Source organism: Pyxicephalus adspersus, chromosome 11 (genome assembly GCF_032062135.1).
Source record: "Pyxicephalus adspersus chromosome 11, UCB_Pads_2.0, whole genome shotgun sequence".
Lineage (NCBI taxonomy): Eukaryota > Metazoa > Chordata > Amphibia > Anura > Pyxicephalidae > Pyxicephalus > Pyxicephalus adspersus.
In genome coordinates this window covers 45,133,805-45,157,524 of record NC_092868.1, presented here as the reverse complement: position 1 = coordinate 45,157,524, position 23,720 = coordinate 45,133,805, and the positions used below count along the sequence as shown (strand labels likewise).

At 37.4% G+C, this 23,720-nt stretch overlaps 2 protein-coding genes across 2 annotated transcripts; both read right to left on the bottom strand.

Moving 5' to 3' along the window:
* Positions 1-9,780: 9,780 nt before the first annotated feature.
* Positions 9,781-10,746, bottom strand: LOC140340244 (olfactory receptor 6N1-like). Its single transcript, XM_072425300.1, has one exon. The coding sequence runs from the start codon at positions 10,744-10,746 to the stop codon at positions 9,781-9,783; it is 966 nt and encodes a 321-aa protein (XP_072281401.1).
* Positions 10,747-16,756: 6,010 nt separating this feature from the next.
* Positions 16,757-17,722, bottom strand: LOC140340243 (olfactory receptor 6N2-like). The gene has a single exon (XM_072425299.1). The coding sequence runs from the start codon at positions 17,720-17,722 to the stop codon at positions 16,757-16,759; it is 966 nt and encodes a 321-aa protein (XP_072281400.1).
* Positions 17,723-23,720: the final 5,998 nt, after the last annotated feature.

Below are 23,720 nucleotides of genomic sequence, written 5' to 3'. Positions count from 1 at the left end.
CCACACTATCATTACCATATCCACAGGACACAGCTCATTAGCATGGTGATCAGTATTAAGGTTCCCTCCTACACTTATGCCCATTGGGAAGAATATCTCCGTTACAGACAGCCAAAATGATCATTAGTGTCAGTTAAAGAGGCACAAACTGCTAATTGTTCAAGGAACCCCAGCAACCTCTGGAGCAATCGTAATTGAAAAACATCCAATTGTTGAATAACAATTGAATCAAAACCTATAAAAAAAATAGGGCACTCCCAACTGATAATTGATTTACATAACGTAAATGCTGCCTTTTTTTCTGACTCAACATGTTGAGTGGTGGGTCTTACTCTCTGCGCTGGTGTGTTGACGAAATTTTACTTCCATAAGACGAGATCTCTCCAAAGTGAGTGAAAATTCCCTAATTCAAGTTTCCCTACTGGACAATGTCAGCTCATGTTCTTGTAACAACTTCAGACTTCACAAAGTTTTAGCTTTTCTGTATTTAAACTGTTTCTCTAGAAAACACTTATTTTCAGTTTTTCATGGGAAAACCTGTATCCACTGTTTTATTGCTGTGTTACCACTGGAGAGATTCACCGTTCGGTAATCAAGAATCCAAAATTGTAGAGTAGTTTCCAGAGCAAAAGGTGATAGGCAGTCATTAAGTTGGGACAACTGTCTTAAAGAATTTCCCTCACTTTGGTAGATTTTTCTCTAATTTCCTGTTGCACCTCTGGAGTAGGAAGTGACCTGAAATGTCTCCAATAGAGCACAAACAACAAAAAATAAACTGGGATGGGTTGTAACCATTCTGTACAAAACATTGCTTATATACAGATTGAAGGCATGGTCAAGTGTCCTCTTAAACAACATTGTAGAATGTGAATGTAATGTACCTACCTTTCATTCAGCAAGCATGCTCATTGCAATTATAAAAAAAATACTGATGGCCATTAGAGAAAAATATTTAAATCTGTATGTTAAATATCCTAAAATAAGTAAAACAGCAGGCATATCACATCAGATTCAAATGTATTTAAAAGCTAAATAGTACAAAATTAGTTAGAAAGGCATTTGTTGAAAATAGAAAGATAACGTCAAAAGCTTTTTAAAGTCATATTTGTGAAATAAACATAATTCTGTTCATCTTACAGGTAGTATTTATGTCCTGATAACTCCCATCATAGACAAAAATTACACTAACTATAATTAAATCATGGTCTCAACACCAAACATGTACTTTAGTAAAATGTATACCTTACCAGGCAAGTATTATACTGATGCCGACTTTGTATTTTTACGATCCATTTATTGTTTTGAGAATAAAAATACAGCAACGTGGCATACTTTCTTTTGGACACTCAAGATTGCAAGAAGATGATTAATCCTTGTATAAATAGCTGTCAGTAAAACTAGAATGAATTCCCATGAGCCTAATTAAAGAATTCCTCTAGGATAGATGTAATGGATTGGGGTTTAATAAAAGGGAACTGTAACAGTTTAGGAACATTTTTACCCTTTTTAAAAAAATATATTTTTTTGTAATTTTTATATTATTTTGCTTTTTATATAAAATTAAAAAACATTTAATACATGTTGCCCCTATATTTTAAAACTGGATTCACACAGGATCTTTGGTGTTTCTAGAAATAAGCACAGAAGGAACTGCTTGCCTTCAGACTATTCTATTGAAAGTTCATAGGGCATTTTCTGGTCAAAGCAGAAAAGACATAAATATATTATTATTATTATAATATTAATACATTACATTAGTATTTATATAGTATAGTATACATTACATTATAGTATTTTTATATATTACGCAGGGCTGTACAAAGTCCATAGTCATGTCACCAGCTGTCCCTCAAGGGGGCTTACAATCTATAAACTATATATAAGATTATAATAATTTCAAAGCAATTTTTATCTGAAGACACCTAGGGCTTCCTTTTTCTTTTTTTCGCGGGTATACATCAATCAACCTACATTTTCTTACATCTTCTACATTTCCTACATCCTTTCACTTTCTAGAGTAACTCTGTGTGTATCTGTTACAAAGTGTTGGTGTCTCATCCTCACTAGTGCTGGTGTTCTAATTCGGGTTGTCCTTATATTCAACCCGAAAAGGGCTGTTCAAATTCGGGTGGACCCGACCCGAAAAAAACGAGATTCGATGGTAAAAATTTGAATGAAAAAAATGTAAAAAAAATGTTAAAAAAATAAAAATTAATGTTAAATTAATATTTTTATACAATATTTATTATTAAATATTTTTTTTACAGGTTATCCTACAATGACATGATATCTCTTACTCTGTAACACACTTTCCAGCATAGTAATATTCTGATCATTTGTTACATTTTTTTTCCACTGCAAGAAAAATGTAACAAATATATTCAGTAAGAGAAAAGCTGCGTACACACGTGCAATTTTTGTCGTTGGAAAGGATCTTTCACAATCCTTTCCAATGACAAAGGACTGCACGATGCATGAACGAGTGCTGTACATACAGCACCGTTCTGCTCTATGTAGAGGGGAGGGGGAGAGCGACGGAGCGGCACCCTGCTGCGCACTCTCCCCCTTCCTTTGCATTAGGATCGCTCGTCGCTCATCGTTTGTGGATCTCCCAGGACGACGCTGACTGAAAAATCTGACGCGTGTACGCAGCCCCGGCCGGGCATCTTCTCAATGATTGCAGCAGAGTCTGCAACCATTGAGAAGAGTGTGCGATCCCCGGGGCACTACAGGTTTATTAACCTGCAGTGCCCCGGGGATCGTAGTGGAACTGCAGAGTTCATCTGCAGTTCAGTTCCCACGGTCACACGACCGTGGGAACTTTGCGATCACAGCTGTGACTGCAAGTTTCCCCATTCATCACATCTAGTGCCATGTTCTTGGATAGGGAAACTCTATCCAAGAACACATACAACTAGTAAAGGGCTGCTCCTCTTCGCTCAATATCAACTCATGTGAGAAGGGCATCGCAAATCCATATTTACCAGATCTCCTTTTTCCTAAAAAAGTGGATTACATCCAGGAAACACGTGGAAAAAGAATTGGGCTTATCTTCTTAAGGTTAAACCCAAATAAGGAGTATCTATCAAGTGACAATGGTTTTAATTATGTTTGTTTGGTTTTTAAAAAAAGAGTTTTAATGTTATCCAATAAAGATAAAATAGTTTTATATAATAATAAATGGTAATTGTTGGCTTTAAAAGTCCTATAAGTATGTGGTTCACCAAATATTGACTTCTATATGTTCAAAATGGATGTGGCCATGTTATTTGAAACAGGTTGGATTTGTCAATGATGTCTTTATTACAGTCTAAGGTCGATTTTGAGGGGTAACTAATTAACCTAACTGCACGTATTTAGAATGTGGGAGGAAAGGAGAGTACCCTGAGGAAATCCATGCAAACATATAGGAGGAAGCATTTTGTATGTATGCTTGAGTAAGCCCAAACTTGTATTTATTTATTTTTTTTTAATTTGGCCTAGAGTAGGATTATTGCTGCAAAGGCAGAGTGCTAACCCCTAAGCCACTATGTTACTTCAATAACGGGGCTGATAAATCTACCAATAACACAAGCAGCAATAAGGATTGAATAAAACCTAGTGGTCATAATGGATGGGTATTGTAATGGTTTACAGATGGCCAAATAACGTTCGTATGCCATTATGGCAAGAATGTAACATTCTGCAGCTCCAAGTGCATGCAGATAGTAAGCTTGCAGTAGGAACCCAATGAAGGAGATTTCCTCTTCTTTATTGAGGAGGTCAGCCAGAATTTTCAGAATTAGGATTGCTGTGAAACAAATTTCCAAAATTCATAGGAGATTGTAGGCTGGACACTTTCTGGATGACTAAAATAATTAAAATATTGCCAAGGATGATAAACAGATAGATGATCAAAAGCACCATGAAGAGTAACATGAAAATGATCCAGATAACACAATTTATTTATTACTTTGGTTAGAGCGTTTCTCCATTACTTTTATACCTGCAATACTAAAATAGGTAAATGAAAATAAAGGGACAGGAATAGCAGTAAGTTAATAAAAGGACAAATGGAAGAGGTAGATGCAGTTGATATCTAGAGAGGGAAAAACAAGCTGGAGAAATTAGATGAGGAAATGGAACAGAAAAATAAAAGAGGAAGAGTCAAAATAAGAAATGGAAGGAAAAAAGAGGAGAAGGGGAACAGAAGCAGGGGAAGACTAAGCTGGGAACGGGGGTGTTCTCATTTTCAGGCCAATGCAAAGAATATATGTCAGGCCCTAATCAGTGTGGAACCTACAGTCCGAGACAGCTGCTAGGCATTGTATATGAGATGTTCCTGTTCTATCTTGTGATAGCAGCATTTAACATATTGAAGACTTCCAACAACCATATTTGTGGCTCTGTTATGTGACCAAATGCAGGAAGCTGCAATTAAAGATAATATCTGGTATATGCATCACTGATGATGTGGGGAGTTGGAGGTTACTTTTTTCACATTGGGTGATCTTGTATTAATTATAGAAGGAAACAAAGAAAAAGGATGAATTATTGAGGTACTTAGGAGTAAATGATTGTCTTATGTCTAATGTTTTCTTATTAAACAGGATTTCTCTTCTTCAAGGCTTAAATGTGCAGTGAAGTGGATTACAATAGACACTGCAAACTGCATTGCTTCCTCATTTCAGGTTTGCTGCATAACTCACCAATCCATTTACTTTTCCCCAGAGGTTGGAACTCGAGTCGCAGGACTTGGACTTGAGTCCAACTTAAGTCACCTGTTGAACAACTTGCAACTCGACTCGGGGTTTTCCCTAACGACTTGTGACCTGCCTTCTCTGCTGATGGCTGAAGAGGGAAGGGAGGAAGGCAGTGAGGCTTCTGTAACACAGCCTCCCCCATCCCCCCCTTCAGCTGTCAAGAGGAGAAAACTTAGAATACATGAAAGGTGGGGAGGTAGGCAGTGAGTCTTCTGTAACACCACCTTCCTCCCTGCCTTCTTGTATTCTAAGTTTTCTCCTCTGACAGCTGAAGGGGGGGGGGGAGAAGGCTGTGTTACAGAAGCCTCACTGCCTTCCTCACTTCCCCCTTCAGCTGTCAGCAGAGAAATCTGTGGATTTAGAATGTGATTCTGTGCTCAAGAACAAGATCAGAGCTCTGTTTCTATATGGGGACAAATGGGGATAAATGAAGTGACTTGACTTGGTACTCAACATTAAAGAATTCTTGGTGACTTGAGACTTGACTTGGGATTTGGTGTCAATGACTTGAGACTCAACTTGGACTTAAAGGGTGACAACCTAGTCCAACCTCTAGTTTTCTTTACTTGCAAACTCTAGAGAAGGGGAATTCTTTTACGCCTAAAACATAATTGGTTATTAACTTATACTAAGGGACAATCATTTGCGCCTAACAGACTTGGATTAATCACTTTAGGTGATTATTTTCTTCTATAATTCAATATTTAGTATTTTAATTTTTCAGCAGATTTCTTCATTGTTTATCCTCTCTATGGATAGATAAAGTTATCATTTAAAAAACACTTTCCATCACACTCAGTAATTATTTCATTTTTAGTTAAGTGGTTAGTTAGTTCTCTTACCAGAAGCTATGGCAGGAAAGCTGAGTGGTGTTATAACACTTCATAGAACCAATGGGGGAATGGGCCATGTTATTGCAGAACTTTTCCATTACACAGTATTAACCTCACAAAGGGCTAGAAGAAGACAACCCAAGTACAACTTTAGCTAAGAGTTGTCTCAATTCCAGGCACCCAGTCAAGGGAAGTAAAAAAAAAACTCCTATCTGTCCTGGCATGAGGCGGTGTAGACTTCGGACAACCCGGCGCTGACCTGGACAATTTAATTATTAAATTCAGGGGATAAACTAGCACCTTTTTCACATTTTGTGTGAATAAAAATTCAGCTTTTATTATTTTGTAAACTTAAAATCTTGTAAATATCCTTTTAACTCTTCTCTTAATTAATCCCCCCAAGTGGGTTACATTAAATGTTGTGTCAACAGTGTTTAACTAGCTTTGAAGGCTTTGGGAATTTATTCCCAAATGATAAGTGTGCCGTAATTGTCAATGTATGGTAGGAATTTCACTTGATGAAAAAAATAACATCATAAATAACTGCCTGTTTGGTAAACAAATGTAATGTAACTCTTAAAGTGGGAGTCTGGGATTTTATTATTTATCTTTACCCCTAATCAATGCGCCTTAACTTTACCAATGTTGCACTTTCCCAATTTAATTCACCTGACCATGATCCAGCACAATTTTGGTTGTGTGGCCTCCTCGGTGTCCCACAGCCTTATGTCAAAAATGTCTTGACTTGGTCGGCACATTTGCTCCATAAATTCCATTTAATCTCAATCCAGTCATAGGGATAGTTTATTATACACCACATTTAAAGCGGACTTTGTCTTCTTTTTGTATCAGTTTCGGTTTCAAAATATGTAACTTTTTCATGTTGTTTAAAGTTGTTTGATAAATGTATGCCATTTAACATATGTAAATTGTATGTTTGGGAATAAATAATTATAAAATTAGATAAAACAACCAAAAGTGCAATGTATGGGCAGAAAAAACAATATTCCAAAAAGTAATATATATGCGATTTTATCAGATTTTTACCTTTGGGTTCTGTGTGGTTCTGTGTGGATTGTTATTACAGCATAAATCTTTAGTGTCTTGCACTCTGAAGCAGTGGTGGTCAACTTGAAAATAATAGGGGGCCTTAAGTTAGACCTCAGACTTTTCCAAGGGGACACATAGTATTAGTGTGTTTGTGTGCATTGAGGTATGCATCAAGTTAGGTAGCCAATTCAAAATGAATGGGTTGTAGCATACTTAAATGTTCTGTCTCAGTTTTTGCAGAGTATTGCAACAGACGGTAAAAAGATAATTGGGGAAAAATTTGCCCCATCATTGATAACAGTGGTAACAAATATTGCCAAGAATTGATATAAATGACTGCAACAAAAACCTCCTGCATTGGTGTTAGTGGAAGTAATAATTACATTGATTGCAGTGGCTGCATATATTACCCCCAGCACTGGAGTCAACTTGCCCCAATAATTAAGTAGTCGGTGTTTTTAACCTCCCCTTGGTGGTCAGTAACAGTATTGATTTTTATCACCCTTTCCACCTATTGGTGGTTAGTTCACAGTCCAAGCAGCAAACAATCACAGGTCCAGAAAAGAGTCAGGAACAGGTAATCAAACAGATAATCCCACCACCAGCAGGTTAGACAGGTTGAACACTACAACCTGGGAGCTGAAAAGAACCAGTAGCTAATGGCAGGGCGAAATCATAGCCTGGAACTACATTGGCTTCATCACATACTCTAAAATCCTCTTTAGCTGCACACATTTTCAAATTATGAGCAGGGGATGGTGAGGCAGCCACATGCACAGCTAAAGGGAAACTTGGGATGCCACAAGCTGCAGAGCAGAGGACAAACAGCTAATTGACCTCCTATGCTGCTGGAAGCAATGCTGTTGGAGGGTGTGCACGAGTCGCAGTGGATTGCGATGGTTTACTGATCACCCATGATACCCCCCCCCCCCCCAAGTATGGGCCGCAGACCCTCCATCCAAAATTTTCCAGGATGGTCACTATCAAAACTTTCAAACTTGAAGAAGACCCCCACTGGGGGGACGCACCGGCCAGAGCCGCGGACTACGTCCCCAGTACAGTTCCCAGGCTCGGGGAGTGGATGGGCTGTGTCCCTGGACACAACTCGCCCACTCTCCCATTGCAAGCTCAGATCTGCGATGGGAGAGTGGGCGGAGTAATGTCATAATGACATCACTCTGGGGGAGTATTCTCCCCGTTTAAGTGACATCCAGCTCGCCACGCACGTGGCCAGTGATTTTAGTGGTCCGGGGGACCGAAAAGCTTGGCGACCACTGCTCTGGAGGCAAACTCACTATGAAGCCCATGGCATTTTAGGACCAGGGTCTGTCTGGCATGGGCAGTGGCTAAAGAGTTCTAGCTGGAAGCAAGAACAGCAAACATGGCATTTCAGTACTGCCGAGATTCTTTTTCCCCCTGAAAGCCCAGTAGTTTTAGTTTCATGATACTAGTGGAGGACCTGCAGATGGAGGAGTAGAGGGATTACCCAAAGGAGGGTCTGACTGGTGGGGTGCTAGGAGGATTTGTTGACAGTACCCCAAGTAAAAAGGGATGATTGATTTGGGAATGGAATCTGAGCAAGAACCGATCCTCCACACTCTTCACCTAAGTAAGCCCGCATTCAGTTGCACCTAAGCACCTGACTGCCCCCAGGACTTCAGCATGCAAAGGATGGCATCTAAGGAGTAGTGTTGGTCGAATATCTCACTATTTGATTCAATAGCTTTTCGAAGTCAATGGTGGGCGAATTCGAGTAGTTTTAGGGACTATTAAGGGCTGCAAGAGCAATGAGATTGCTCTTGCAGCCCTTTACTAGTTGTATGTGTTCTTGGATAGAGTTTCTTTATTCGAGAACAGAGGGAGCCCTGTGTTCTTGGATAGAGAAACTCTATCCAGGAACACATACTACAGGACTGCAACAGTGATCCTGATTGCTGTTGCTAGTAGTATGTGTTCTTGGATTGAGTTTCTCTATCCAAGAAGACAGGGCACTGGATCTGATGAATGGGGAAACTTGTCCCCATTCAACATTTAGTGCCCGAGGATCGCCTGCAGATGAACTCTGCAGTTCCACTACAATCCCCGAGGCACTAAAGATTAATTAACCTGTAGTGCCCTGGAGATCGCACACTCTTCTCAATGATTGCAGACACAGTTGCAATCATTGAAAATATGCCTGACAAGTATCTCTTAAGTGATATCATGTCATTGTAAAAATACCTGTAAAAAAAAAAAAAAAAAAAGTTAAATAAACACAAACACCTAATAAATTAATTTAACATTAATTTTTATTTTTTTAACACATTTTTTTAATCTGAATTTGTGCCATCGAATCTTGTTTTTTTGGGTTAGGTCTACCCGAATTCGAACAGCCATATTCGGGTTGAATATAAGGACAACCCAAATTCAAACACCAACACTACTAAGGAGGACTGATAGAGGACCAGGAGCCCACATAAGCAGGACAAGGAACACAATAGTAATCAGACAATCCAGGGTCTGTTACCAAGTGATCCACAGATACGCAGAAACAGAGCCAATGGTCTTACTCAGGTAATAAACAAGGTATCCAAGAGTTAAGGCAAGCAGAGTCAGGTTTACAAGCAAAGTTAGGTCCAGGTAGCTAACAATCATAGGTTTAGAAAACAAGCAGAGTCAGCAACGGGTAATCCAACAAATAGTCATACCATTAGTAGGTCAGCCAAGCTAAATGCTACAAAAGGCAAATAGTTACTGGGAACTAAGAAGCTGCAAAGGACCAGTAGTAAATGGCCAAGAAGGTCAAAGCCAGGGACTAATGGACTCTATTGGCTGCAGCACATACTCTAAAATCCCCTTCATCTGCATACATTCTCAGTGTATTTGCTGGGGATGCTGGGATAGGCACATGCACAGCTAATGGGAAATTGAAGATACCGCAGACTGCAGATCAGTCACAACAAAAAAGGAGAGAGACTGGAAAACAGTTGTCAGTGGCCGATGACACAACTGTTCTCATTCAAAGGTTTACCCTCCATTGGTTTAACCTCACATTTTTTTTATTACAAGTTTTGGCTATATATACAATTTAACAAAAACTCATATAGGAAAATAACATCCATATTTGACCACATTACATCAACAATTTTGGATTTTTTATTAACTTACATTAGGTTTTAATGGCTGAATTTCAAATATTTTGGAATCAAAATGTGAAAAAGCTGAGATTGTCTGTGCAAATATGATTTAATTTCATGATTTCTCAAACCATATATGATAGGGTTAGCTAAAGGTGTAAAAACAGCATAGGTAAGACCAACAGCCCTATCATAGTCTACAGAGTCACTTTTTGCAATGCGTAAGTACATAAAGCCAATGCTGCCAAAGAATAGAGTGACAACAATCAGGTGGGCCCCACAAGTCGAGAACGTCTTCTGGCGCCCAACTTTAGACTTAATTTTTACTATAACAAATATTACTCTGATGTAAGATAGTAGAACAAAGGCAAAACTTAAAAGAATGATGAAGGAGCTGACCACAAACTCAACCAATATGTACAACTTTGTATCAGTACATGCTAATGAGATCAGTGGAGGGAAGTCACAGAACACATTTTCTATAAGATTTGGACCACAAAAAGGTAAAAGAGATATTAGGATTACTTCAATAACAGGGCTGATAAATCCACCAATAACACAAGCAGCAATTAAGATTTGGTAAAGCCTAGTGGTCATAATGGATGGGTATTGTAATGGTTTACAGATGGCCAAGTAACGATCATAGGCCATTATAGTAAGGATGTAACATTCTGCAGCTCCAAGTGCATGCAGGCAGTAAGCTTGTAGTAGGCACCCAATAAAGGAGATTTTCTTTTCTTTATTCAGGAGGTCAGCCAGCATTTTCGGAATTGTAACTGCTGTGTAACAAACTTCCAGACATGACAAAGCCCCAATGAAATAATACATAGGAGATTGTAGGCTGGACACTTTCTGGATGACTAAAATAATTAGAAAATTGCCAAGGATGATAAACAGGTATATGATCAGAAGCACCATGAAGAGTAACATATGAAAATGTTCCAGACTTGGGAACCCAAATAACACAATTTCATTTACTTTACTATGGTTAGAAAAATTCTCCATTACTTTTATACCTGCAATACTAAAATAGGTAAATGGAAATGAAGGAGAGGTGGAAACAAGGTGGAGAAGGTGGATGTGGAAAGGAAACAGAAAAGTGATTAAGAAGGCAAAAAAGAAAGAAGAGAAAAAAGGGAAAATTAGAGGAACAGAAGCAGAAAAAGACTGAGGTGGGGGGTCAAGGTACACTCCCTCTATCAGACCAATACAAAGGTACTACATAATACATATGTCAGACACTAATCAGGGCAAAACCTTCAGTTGGATACAACTGCTAGACATTATATACCAATGTTCCTATTCTAACCTGTGAGAGCAGCATATGGAAGACTTCCAGCTCTGTTATGTTAACAAATGCAGAGAGCTGCAATGGAATCCAATGCTAGACGACAATTATGATTTGGAGAACCAGAGGTTACCTTCTACACATTAAGTGATGACATATAGAAGAAAAGAAACACTAAAAACAACCAATTGATGAGTAAAGTGTACATGATGTCCAAAGTGTTTCGGTAATAACAGGATTCCTCTTCTTCAAGGCTTGGATGTACAGAAAGGAGGTCTAAAACAGATGCGGCAAACTTCATTGCTTCCTTACCATCTCATCAAATTAAGATTTTAATGATGAAATCATAGCTGTGCGAGTTTTGCTGCAGTACTTGCAAAGCCAATCACTTGTCTCCACCTCCAAACCTCTGTTACCCTTGAAATATATTTGCCCATCAACCTAGTAAAACAGTAGTAAAATACAGTCATTTGCACAGATTGTTGGATTCATCATTTTAGGTCTTTCTTTTCTTCTACAATTCAGTGCTTCATATTGAAAAGCTATTCAGCAAATTGCTCCATTCAGAATTATAGGTAATTCTGAATTTCACTTAGGATGAAATTGCATAGGGTTTGCATGTTCTCCCCATGTTTGCGTGGGTTTTCCCAGGTACTCCTGTTTCCTCCCTAATTCCAAAAAAATGTGGTTTGGGTTATTGGCTTCCCCCAAAATATGGCTATGGTAGGGATATTAGATTGTAAGCCACTTGAGGGACAGTTAGTGACATGACTATAGACTTTGTGAAGTGCTGCATAATATGTCGGTGCTGTATAAATACTCATAAAAAAAGTGAAGAAAAAAATGAAAAAACTCTTTCCATCCCAGCATGGTGGCTCAGTGGTTAGAATTTTGGCCTTTCCAGCTCTGGGTCCCAGGTTCAAATTTCGGCAAGGGTGCTATCTGCATGAAACTTGCAGGTTTTCCCCGTGTTTGCGTGAGTTTCCTCCCACATTCCAAAAAAACATGCAGTTGGGTTAATTGGCTTGACCCCAAAATTGACCTTAGACTGTAATAAAGACATACGACTATGGTAGGGACATTAGATTGTTAACCCCATTGAGGGACAGCTAGTGACATGACTATGGACTTTGTACAGCACTGCGTAATATGTCGGTGCTATATAAGAAATAATATTCCCACTCAGGTAATATTTTTTGATAGTTAATTGGTTAGTTATTTTTCTTACCAGAAGCTAAGACAGACATCTCAATGATTTGAAGACGACAATGGAGATTTAAAAATACATTTTATCCTTCACAGAAATATGTCATGGCCCAAGACAGGCAGAGTGGTGTTATAACACTTCATAGAACCGATGGGGAAATGGGCAACAGTTTGGGCAGAGCTCTTCCTCCACAGAGAACTATGTGTAGCCAGTCATCAAAAACATCACAAAGTGACTGAAGAAGACAACCCCTGTATAGGTTTAGCTAAAATCTGTCCCCATCTACAATCCTTGTAATTACAGACACCAGGTAGACTACAGACAACCTGACAGTGACCTGGGCAATTTACTTTCAGGGGGTAAACTAATTGTGAGCTTCTTATATAAATTTCTGGTGAATATGCAGCTTTTATTATTATGTACCTCAAACTCAGAAATTCAAATAAATACCTTATTAACTCTTCTCGTAATTAATCATCTCAAGTGGGTTGCATGAAAATTTTGTGTCAACAGTGTTTAAATAGCTTTGAAGGCTTTGGGGATTTGATTCCCGAATGATAAGTGCTCAGTAATTGCCATTGCGAAGAGTTTTGCTTTCTGAAAAAAATAACATAATAAATAACTGCCTGTTCAATAACAAACATACTGTAATCCCTAAAGTGAGACCCAGGGATTTTATTATTTATCTTTACCCCTAATCAATGTGCCTTAGCTTTACCATTGTTGAACTTTCCCAATTTAACTCACCTGACTCCTTGGTGTTCCACAGCCTTATGTCAAAAATGTCTTGACTTGGTCGGCACATTTGCTCTGTAGATTCCATTTAATCTCAATCCAGTCATAGAGATAGATTAATATACACCACATTTAAAGCGGACTTTGTCTTCTTTTTGTATTAGTTTCGGTTTCAAAATATGTAACTTTGTTCATGTTTTTTAAAATTGTTTGATAAATGTATGCCATTTAACATATGTAAATTGTATGTTTGGGAATAAATAATTCTAAAATTATATAAAACAACCAAAAGTGCAATGTATGGGCAGAAAAAAACAATATTCCAAAAAGTAATATATATTAATTTATATTATAATTTATATTAACTTTACCATTGTTGAACTTTCCCAATTTAAGTGACCTGACCATGATCCAGCAAAATTTTAGTTGTGTGGCCTCCTTGGTGTCCCACAACTTCTTGACAAAAATGTCTTGACTGGGACTGCATGTGTTCTCTGTAATCTCCATTTCTTCATCCAGCAATATGGGGAGTTTATAAATGGTCTGTAACACACCTTAACACATGTCTGTATAGTCCTGAATTGAAAAGTAGTAACAGTTTAGGGGATAATGAATAGGTTGAAACATAGAGAATAATCCCACTAAGCATGAAAGTTAACTTGAGCTGGAAATTTGGTAGAAAGTTGGGAAGAGGCAGTTTACTTACATTTGATTATTTATTCTTTGATTGAATCACAAGGATTATGATAGTATTTGTGTTAAGAAATTGATGTGTTTGCCAATATGTTGGAAAAAAATATATAAAGCATATCATATTAGCCATGTATCTTAAAACCAAGGGTATCTGCTCAGGTTTATGCACTGGCAGCCCATCTCTGAAACCTTAAATAAACCCATAGGCCATGGAGACGTCTTCTATGATAAAGTAGGTATTGCCTATGGGATGATTTGAGAACGAAAAATTAATGATACAGATTAATTTTGTTACGAAATTTATTCTTATTATTGAATATAGATTTTAACCTCAGAATGCTTTTAATCGGATCTATATGAGTGATGTAAGTGCAAATGAATTGCCAAATAATTTGAAGGTGCATAAGAATTGTTATTATTAAAGTAATTATATTATCAGTATGAAAGCTCTCAATGTTCTTCTGATAAACCACATATGGTGAAACATGTCAAGAATGGAGAAGGGGGGGTGTGGCGTGAAGATGGTGCCGAGCAGACATGCTTAGTAAGAGCTCCGTGTGCCCTCCCTGTTTGTTTCAGTCATTCGGCCTTTCGGCATCCATGGTCCAAGTGCAAGATAAAGCTGACCACACTAAGTCATCATTGTCAGGATCCATCAGATCCTTCCTGGTGACAGCCACAAAACCCTCTGGCCTAGAGAGCGCCATGTCGTCTCCTAATACGGCCTCTCAGAGCCCTTCTCTTCATACGTAGCAGCACCCCAATATGCACCTGGACTCAGCAGCCTCACAGGGCTCTTCGAAACTGGACTTCAGCTTCCCTGGGATTCTGATGGACTATATTAAGGCTCTACCTATGCTTGAAGACCTGACCTCCATGTTTGCAGATATAGAGCAATACCTTGAAGCAATGCACTTGGAGGTGAATTCCCTCCTCTCAGATCTCACTCCTCTGCACAGAGTAGAAGATGCTATTTTGTGCCTGGACGCACAAGAGCAAGCTATAAGAAACCTCCAAGAAGCTCAACACAAATCTATGTTGGTAAATCGTTCTTAATTTTACAAAATGGAGGACATGGAAAATCGGTGGAGAAGATATAATCTGAGACTCCGAGGATTACTGGAAACTACAGGGCCCGATTAGCTGGAGGGCAGCTTCTAACTCTCCCTTTTGATAATAGTTTGTACTGCCCCACCCAGCTTCAAGTTCCCTTTTTACTACACACACTGCACAAATTATTGCAATTTTAGGAGGGTCTGTTGGCGGCTGGCAGATTTCCATCTGGTCCTGGAGCCTTTGCTTGATACTTTGATAAGAAAGTCTTCCCTTCCTTTTAGGCAATTGTGCAAGCTGAAAAAACTCCTCCAAACATTGTAGTTTAGGGATTTGTGGTCTTGCATCCGGGGGATAAGGATTTCCCCTTCATTTCCTCCATTCACCTCACATCTTATCAGACCATACTCCAGTAATGGTGTCACTTATGCTCTGCCCATCCACCACTCAATAAATCACTCCTGAAGGACTCTGCACTTATTTTGCCCATGGCACACACGGGAAGAGTGAAAAGGGTTTTATGGTCCACGAGCTACTCGCTAAGAAGTCTTGAGCTTCTCTATAGGCAATCTCAGTGGTGAGAGCATCCCCATCAACTAACCCATCTGAAAATCAACTAAAACAGCCCCCGGATCTTAAAACCAAACTTATTCTCTCCTTGGTGGCCCGGACATTTTACAAAGAGGTAATAGGCTTGGCAAACTTCTCGCTAATGCCTTAATCTAGGAAATCCTTTACATATATTTCAAAAGTTAAGAACCAATCAGGCAATCTTGTCCACTCTAAAATTGTCATGTCAGACCATGAGTAGAAGTGTCGGGTATGAGGTGAGTTTGGGTATTCAATAGTACAGTATTCAATAGCTACGCAGAATGGTTTCCTTTCACCATGATAATTTATTTAGGTATATATCTTTTTATATATATATATATTTATTTTTTTAAGCTACTACTTAATCATATGTCATTATGAACTCAACTCATGAGCTCATTGTACTTTCGTTTGTCTTTTCTTTACCACTATTCCCCCCATTTTTTCTCCTTTTTCATCTTCTCCTAATTCTTCCCCCAACTCCCCACTGGTTGTATTATTGATGATTGTGGTTCTGTATTTATAACCTGTGGATATATGTAAGATATTTTTGTTGCACTTTTTGAAGATGGAAGATTTGTACACTTTACATTTTTTGTATATTGTTACTATCCTAAGTGATTTTGTGCCCTTGTCTTTATCATTTTAATAAAAACTTGAACAATAATATAATAAAAAAGAATGCAGAGAAATCTTTTAGAATGGAAAATGATATTAAATGACTGTATAGCCTACATGTTTAGAGTCAATAATATTCAAAACTGTATGTGTTTTTAGTAATCACTGTTAATAAATGGTGTATTGTTTCATATAATGTTATTGTTTATATGGTGGTTCAAAAAAAGTGTAATAAATACTTTTCAGATGATAAAAAAGAATTTAAAGTTCCCTAATATTTGCTCAGCATTGTATTTGCTTTGACTTTATTGTTATACTGTAACCCCAATATACCTACTTGTGGTCCTGTCTGTTAAGAGCCTGTTGTTTGTGAGGAGAGGGTTGTTTTTGAGAGATGATATCTATAGGATTCCATATTTAAATGTATACAGTATGTAAGGTAGAAAAGACAAGGGGGTGATATTTGTAGAGAAGATTATCCCATGTCCATATAATATAGAAAATAGTGCAGTTTTATGTATTACTAGAAACCTAACCTAATCAAATCTTAGGTTTGCTCTCATTTAACTAGGTATAGTTACCTATATTTCTTCTGCATATGAATAGGTAAATGCTGTTAACACAGGTTCATCTTATTCACTTTGTAGATTAAACATTCATACTACCAGATGAAAGGCCTCGACAGAAACTTCAGATGACTTTTGGCCCCTAAAGTTCAACTAATGTGTAGGGCACAAAAAAAAGGCTAATGAAACATCTAGAAACTTTTTTGGGTAAAATTATAATAAACCATATTTGAGTACACAATGCTCACAAGAAATTTGCATTTATTATATTTTTATACAGCCTGATTCATGTATTTTTTTATTGTAAATGCTTGTTTCTTTGCACATTCTGTTTTTAAAAGCAAATCTGATCTCTTGGTTCCGAAAGCTGTATATTATTGGGTTCAAAATCGGTGTGACCACTGAATAGAGGATGGACACTGCACCATCAAAGTTCAAAGAGTAGCTCTTGGTAAGCCGAATGTACATAAACAAAATACAAGTAAAGAAAATCAACACCACAGTCAGATGAGAAACACAGGTGGAGAAAGCCTTCATTCTTCCAGCAGATGTCTTTATTTTCATAACAGTCATAATAATGATAAAATACGAGGTCATGACCAAAGAAAAGCTGACAACTACACTGAAACAATTTGTTATAAAATCAGCAAGAATATTAATGGAGATGTCACCACAAGCCAAACTGATCAATGGTGGAATGTCACAAAATATATGTTCCATTTTGCTGTTACAAAAAGATAATCTAGAAATCAGAAGGATCTCAATGAGGGGAAACGGAAAACCAAGAGTAAAACAAAAACCAACTAACCTCATGGTCATTGTGGAGGTCATGATGGAAGAATAGTGAAGAGGGTGGCAGATGGCCAAATACCAGTCATAGGCCATGGCGGTAAGAAGACAATCCTCACAAGATCCGAGAGCATGGAAGAAATATGTCTGCAAGAGGCAGTTTCTTACAGATATAGTTTTGTTTGCAACTAGGAGATTGACCAGCATTTTCGGAATGGTGACAGCTGTATAAAAGATCTCTATAAAGGACAGAGCGCTAATAAATATATACATCGGAGATTGGAGGCGTAGGTTAGTCTTCACTAGAACGCATATAGTCACATTACCAGCTATAGTAAGAAGGTACACAATAAGAAGGCACACAAACAGAAGTGAATTATAATGGTACAAAGCTGGGAATCCAATGATAATGAATTCAGACACTGTGTTATTGTAAAACATATCTGGACATGCAGTGGAAAACATTTTGTTAAAGGATAACAATATATCTATTGTGGAGAACAGTTGTGTCCAGAACTTGGCAATAAACACCTTACAATATGTTTAATATTTTTTGGTGTTAAAATGTTTGTCTTGTCTGTAGTCACCCAACCTGAATATGGCAGTCACTGCTCTTTAGCACATACAAAATTTCATGTCCAAATACATTTTTTTAATAAGCCTTAATATTTCCACTTACTTGGTTGAGCCCAAATTCTTGAAAGGGTTTCCCCTATACCTCTAGTCCTGGACTTAGTGACAGGGTGCATTAGGACAAGGAATGGCAGAGGTAAATGTGGGTCTAGATGCAACAGGAGAATAAGGGACTACCTGGGCGGTCATGTTACTATGTGCAAAGGATAAAATGTTTTTTTAGAATTATTACAATTTGAGAGCAAAATATGTATTTTTCATTACTCATGAACCAGTGGTTTGTGTAATCCAAATTCCTAGATGAGACACAATTTGTGTGGTGAGACACAACTGCTGGCGCCACTTGCCTGACCAATGCCATGTACATTGTTCTGTAAACTAGTAGGCATGACTAGTAAAACTTTCAGTACTATAAAGTCCATTATTACACCCTGCAGTCTATAAAATGTTTCACCTTTTACAGAGAACTACGTGAAACACAGGTCTGCTTGTTGCCAAGCAAGCCCCCAAGACAAGGTAAAATAGTTGACTTCAGTCACTGCAATTAATGAAAGCTAGGCAAAATGTAAAAAGTAAAAATACATATTGGATAATAAAGCAAAAGAGAAAGACAACACCATCCTCTACTCACTTATAATTCTCTTATTGCTAGTACTTACAACACACTGGAAACATTTTTCGGTGCCCTTCCAAAAATGTAAAAGTTACACATTTAACAAGGGTCACCCAAATAGTGTCTTCATATTATTATTTAGTTTTCAGTTTTAAATGAGTTATTATGAACTGGTACAATACCATAATTACCTAATGTAATACCAGTTGGCTTAATGGTTTAGTCCCTGCTACTTTGTAGAATACAATGGCTACAAATCATTAGATTGTATTAAATGTATGATAATGCTACGTCACAAAATTTTATTTTATTGTCCATGGAAAATACTGAAGTGTTTGTGCATTTTAATTATTCTTACCATATAATTAAAAGGCTTATTGGTCGTTTACTGAATGTAAAAGATTTTTTCAAATTAAAAAATGTGAGTCTCAATAAATCAGTTTTTTTTGTTTGCTTCACAATAACCATGTGAGATGATTTTTGTCAGGGTTTTTATATCTTTGAACAAATTGGGATTTCACATTGGGATTTATTCCCAGTCTGTTGCAATCACTGTTTATTTCATTTAAGTATTCTAAAATAAGGCAGCTATATAAAAAAAAACTGAACTTTTTAACATTAATAAGATCTGCTGACATTTACAGTTTTTATTTATTAAGCACAAATACATTTTAAGCTCATCTATTCAATAGAACAATTCAATTTGTTTTTTCTTTTACTTTAGTAAAACCAAGGTTGCCATTTTATTGTCAGTAGAAGTAAACTGGAAATGGCATACTGTATAAAAATGAATATTGGGAATATATACAAATGTGGATATATTTATTCTTATATTTTTTTAAATAGTTTTTTCTAAATAATCTGATAGTATTTATAAAACAAAAGTAAACTATGAGTTTCTAACAGGAGCAATGTTTTACTTTTCAACAGTTATAGCAAAATACTTTGTATATTTAACAGACCAAAAGGGAGCAAACAAGAGAAGTTTGTTCTTCTGGTATACATACATATGTATATTACATCCAATAGTCATATAGAACCCAATACACAGATTGATAAGTGAGTTTATGCTTTTTAGCAGCCCTTATATTCATGGTCCTGCAAGACATGTATATACTGCAGGTGCCAGTCATCGGAGTATATCAGCATCCAGCTCTGTGCTTTGTTTGCACTGAAAATGGATAGAACAAAGGAGGAATAAAGCTAGGGTTTCTTTGCTCAGCAAAAAGTATTTATATATATTGTGAAAACATATCATACAACTGAGTGAGATTACAATTGACATTAAAACATGAACATACAGTGCTTAGCTCACTTTACCATACTGTCAGTGTAGAAAAGTACTTTCACACTGTAAGTGAGCTAAGCATTGTATGTTCATGTTTTAATGTGAATTGTAATCACATTAAAAGCAGATACTTTGACATACCCTTCGGTAATATTATTGATAATAAACCTCTTCTGTGGCTTCTCTGGTTCATTGTCTAGTTAAGCTTCAGAGCTTTGGGTTTTTTGCCTATCTCCTGCGCAAAGAGTGTGCCATTATTAGTCATAAAAGTGGCCTCAGCTCTGATACCCACCTTGGAAGCCCTCTTTTCGCCCTTCAGGTGCCCTCTCTTTATGTAACCTGTTCACTCAGAACTCCTTGACTGACTGATGGAGAAAACTATATCTCACTAAATGGGACTACACACATTTCTCACATCTAGACCAAACATTTTCAAGGATAGATAATACTTTTGGGTAAATTGCCTCTTTTCAACTGGTATTGCCCTGCAGTATAGTGCCGATCCCCTCAATGCTGTCTTAATTTCTGCTTCTTCCTTGTATCAAAAGCCTCCTTGTCTCTTTTGACTGACCCACCAAAGAGAAGTACTTGAATTTGACTCCCAACATCACCCCAGGTATTTGGTGGAATGGGCAAAAGAAAGTGATTACTGGCCAAACATACAACTAGGCTCCCAGTGTAAGAAAGCTTGCTCTGCTTTACAGGGGGAATATACCTCATTGTCATACCAGTATTAATCTTATCTGACTCTGGAACTTAAGAAGGATTTAGACAATAAGTTCAAATCGACCCATTTTTGTGCATCATGCTGAAAAAAAATTAAGATGTAAGTACTATGTGAAGGGAAATAAACAAGACTTCCTTTTGACTGATAGACTTAGGAGCATTACACCCACTTTTCAACATATAAGGCTGAAAATAGGCCTTACCACTACAACTAGCAACTGACTAGCAACCTCCATTGATTTAACAAACCTACCTGATACTTTTTATAAAGACCCGGAGGCTCAGGATACCATAGCTGAAATTGAAGTAACCATGACGTCTCTCAGACTTCAGAAATGTCCAGGTCCAGATGGGTTCTTTACACTTTATTATGTGATGTTTTTTACTGGTCATTATTAACCATTAAAATCACTACAGTGCACCCACACTTGTAGCTAAGATCATGAGGCCCCAGTAAGTACTGCAGGTATTCTGGTTTTTCAGGTGTCTTCCACCAAGCCGACCCCTCCTCCTCCTTTCTACGTCCTCTTTCCCATGTTCCATCTCTTATGTATTTGTTAGTACATAGCCTCAAAGGGGTTATCTCGCCAGCTCAGCAAGATTTGAATTGGTATTGTGAATGTTATAGTTCTTTATGTAACTACTGTACTTAGGTCGATGTAAGATTAATTGAGAGTGCCATTGGAATGTCAGAGGGTTTCTCCCTCTTATCGGCCCACCCCTCTTTTTTTTCTCTTTACTATTGTTGGCATTATTGGTTTGTTTTGTTTTTTTTCTTGTTTGTAACTATGTCTTGATGTGTTTTTTTGGATCAGTTTGTTTTGTAAGATGTTTGTACTACTTTAGTATACTTACTTACCACTTTATTTATACTTTATTACTTTATTTGAAAAACTCAATAAAAAGTGGTCGTTGTCGACAATAAATTGTCAACTGGACATAGTTGAACATTGGTAATTGACTAGGTTTCATGCTGATCGCCTGATTTCAGTATTTTTTAGGTCAGTGACACAGAAAATGTGGAAATAGGTTTTGACTTCACTTGCTGCAGACATGTTTTAGGGTAATGATTTGGAAAATATCAGTGCTGTTATTTTGTATTTATTAGGGACATACAGACAGTTTACCTCAATTGTGAACTGTTGGGAACACATTTTTAATAGGCATAAAAAAGTCAGCTCATTCATGAAAACCACAGGAGTAAGGGCCATGTCAGACTAGTGATCCTGTCACTGGGTGTAATTCCCCAGCAACAACATTGACAGGCCCAGAGAAAGAAAAGACCATATACATAGGGCTTATGCTACCAGCACCACCACCAGCCACAACCAGAAGCAGCTTGAGAATAAAGAATGCAAACAACCGTTGTGCCATTATCAATACTTTCCTCCTCTCCAGCTCTAAAATCACTTCTCTCTTGTAGCCTAAATTATTTATTGTTGTGTTTCATTACGTCTTGTTGTCTGTTATTTATACAAAATACTTGTCTCAATGTGCTGTGGGACATCAATACTATCAGAAGAGGCGATTGAGAACAGGTTGCAGGAAGAAAAGGTACTTTGGCTTCAGGATAATGTATCACATTCACTGTCTTCATCTCTCAGCTGTGAATGAGATGATGAATGAGCCAGTCAGTCCACAAAGGGTAAAGCTTGGCTGGGAGAAATCTGTATAATAGGACCTCTCTCTGTCTGGTATTACTAGTGGTGGTGTGCTTTGTAGTCATGTTAGTGTCCTCCCTTTATGTTACCCATAGTTTGGTGAATTCTGTATCAGGATCCAAGAGGTTTAGTTTGGGACAAGGATCCACCAGTGGCTGGTAACTTGTGAGTCCCACTTCCAATGCCAATAAAAAACAGGCCAAAAGCACTTTCCCCTAAATACTTTTCTATTATTTTTTAATGTTTTTATTGGGTTTTCAAATTTTGAAAAAAAAAGCAATACAACGAACAATAAAGGATTGACAAGAGTAACAAAAGGATTCACAAAGCATGGGGGTAAAACATATATTATAACATAACATGTATAAATATAACAAAAACATTTTTGGTCCTTGTACAAATAACAAACTGAACCTAACCAGGACAACTGAGAAGGAAATGAACCGAGCTGAGACCAAATGTGGTTATAATGTACACAAGGACAATAGAGCTGAGTTACCCCCCAGTGTTATTAAAGTGAGAACTACCCGGTTGTTTGGGAGCCCAAAAGCCTTAAATATAAAACCTAAATGCAACATGAAAAACAAAAATAAATGACAGGAGGAATAAAGGGGGTCTTGAAGGGAAGAGGAAAGGATGAAGAATAAAGGGGTTAATGTTTGGTCCGCAGTTCCCAAGTATTGTCAAATGCCTCCAGTTTTTAGCAACAAGCACTGTCCACTCCCCTATTTTTGTTATTCTCAAAATTAGCGTCAAGCTAAGCTGTGCCTTGGCTAGTTGTGCAACATCTTTAACATAAGGTTTTAGTGATGTCAGCCATCTGTAGACGACCAAGGCTGGCATATCATGCTTGTCATTGGAAGATCTTGAACTTAAACACTTTTCCTATGCACAGGATATCTGCACTCAAAATTTGAGCTCAGATAGCCCAAAGTCAGGCTTCTGACCCTTAGTCACAATAGCTCAAGTTTAAGTCTGAATCTGACCAATACTCTTGAAGAGCCTCATCTTCTTTAGTAAGTTAACCACACTGTGTGGGGCCTGGTAATTGAAGGGTACTGTGTAAAGACCTAAACCCCTAAAGCTTAAGCCAATGGAACAGATTTATAATGGCTCTCTAAGCCTGGAGAAGATAGACTATCATGGGAGAACCTGAGTTATCCAACAAAACTGCTATGGATCTAGTCCAGGATTGAAAAGATTTGCCAATTAATAGATTTAAATACTATTTAAAAATTGTTTCCAGGTTTATTGAATTACCCGGGTTCACCTATGATAGTCTATCTTCTCCAGTTCTGGAGAACTCTAATAAATCAGGCCTAATGTGTCAGACAAAAAACATTATATTTGAACACTTTTAGAATCTCTAAATTATTAAAAAAAAGGTATAATACAATTGTAAAAAGTAATCCTAAACAATTAAAAACAAAATAGGACTTAACTGATTCTTTAAAAAAAAAAAAACATTTAGGAAATGTACATTTGTATATTTTCTATATAGGATTTTTAATATATTTG

Bases quoted from the DNA above. Each gene is read 5' to 3' on its own strand.
- LOC140340243 (XM_072425299.1), bottom strand. From the start codon at position 17,722: ATGTTTTACAATAACACAGTGTCTGAATTCATTATCATTGGATTCCCA.
- LOC140340244 (XM_072425300.1), bottom strand. From the start codon at position 10,746: ATGGAGAATTTTTCTAACCATAGTAAAGTAAATGAAATTGTGTTATTT.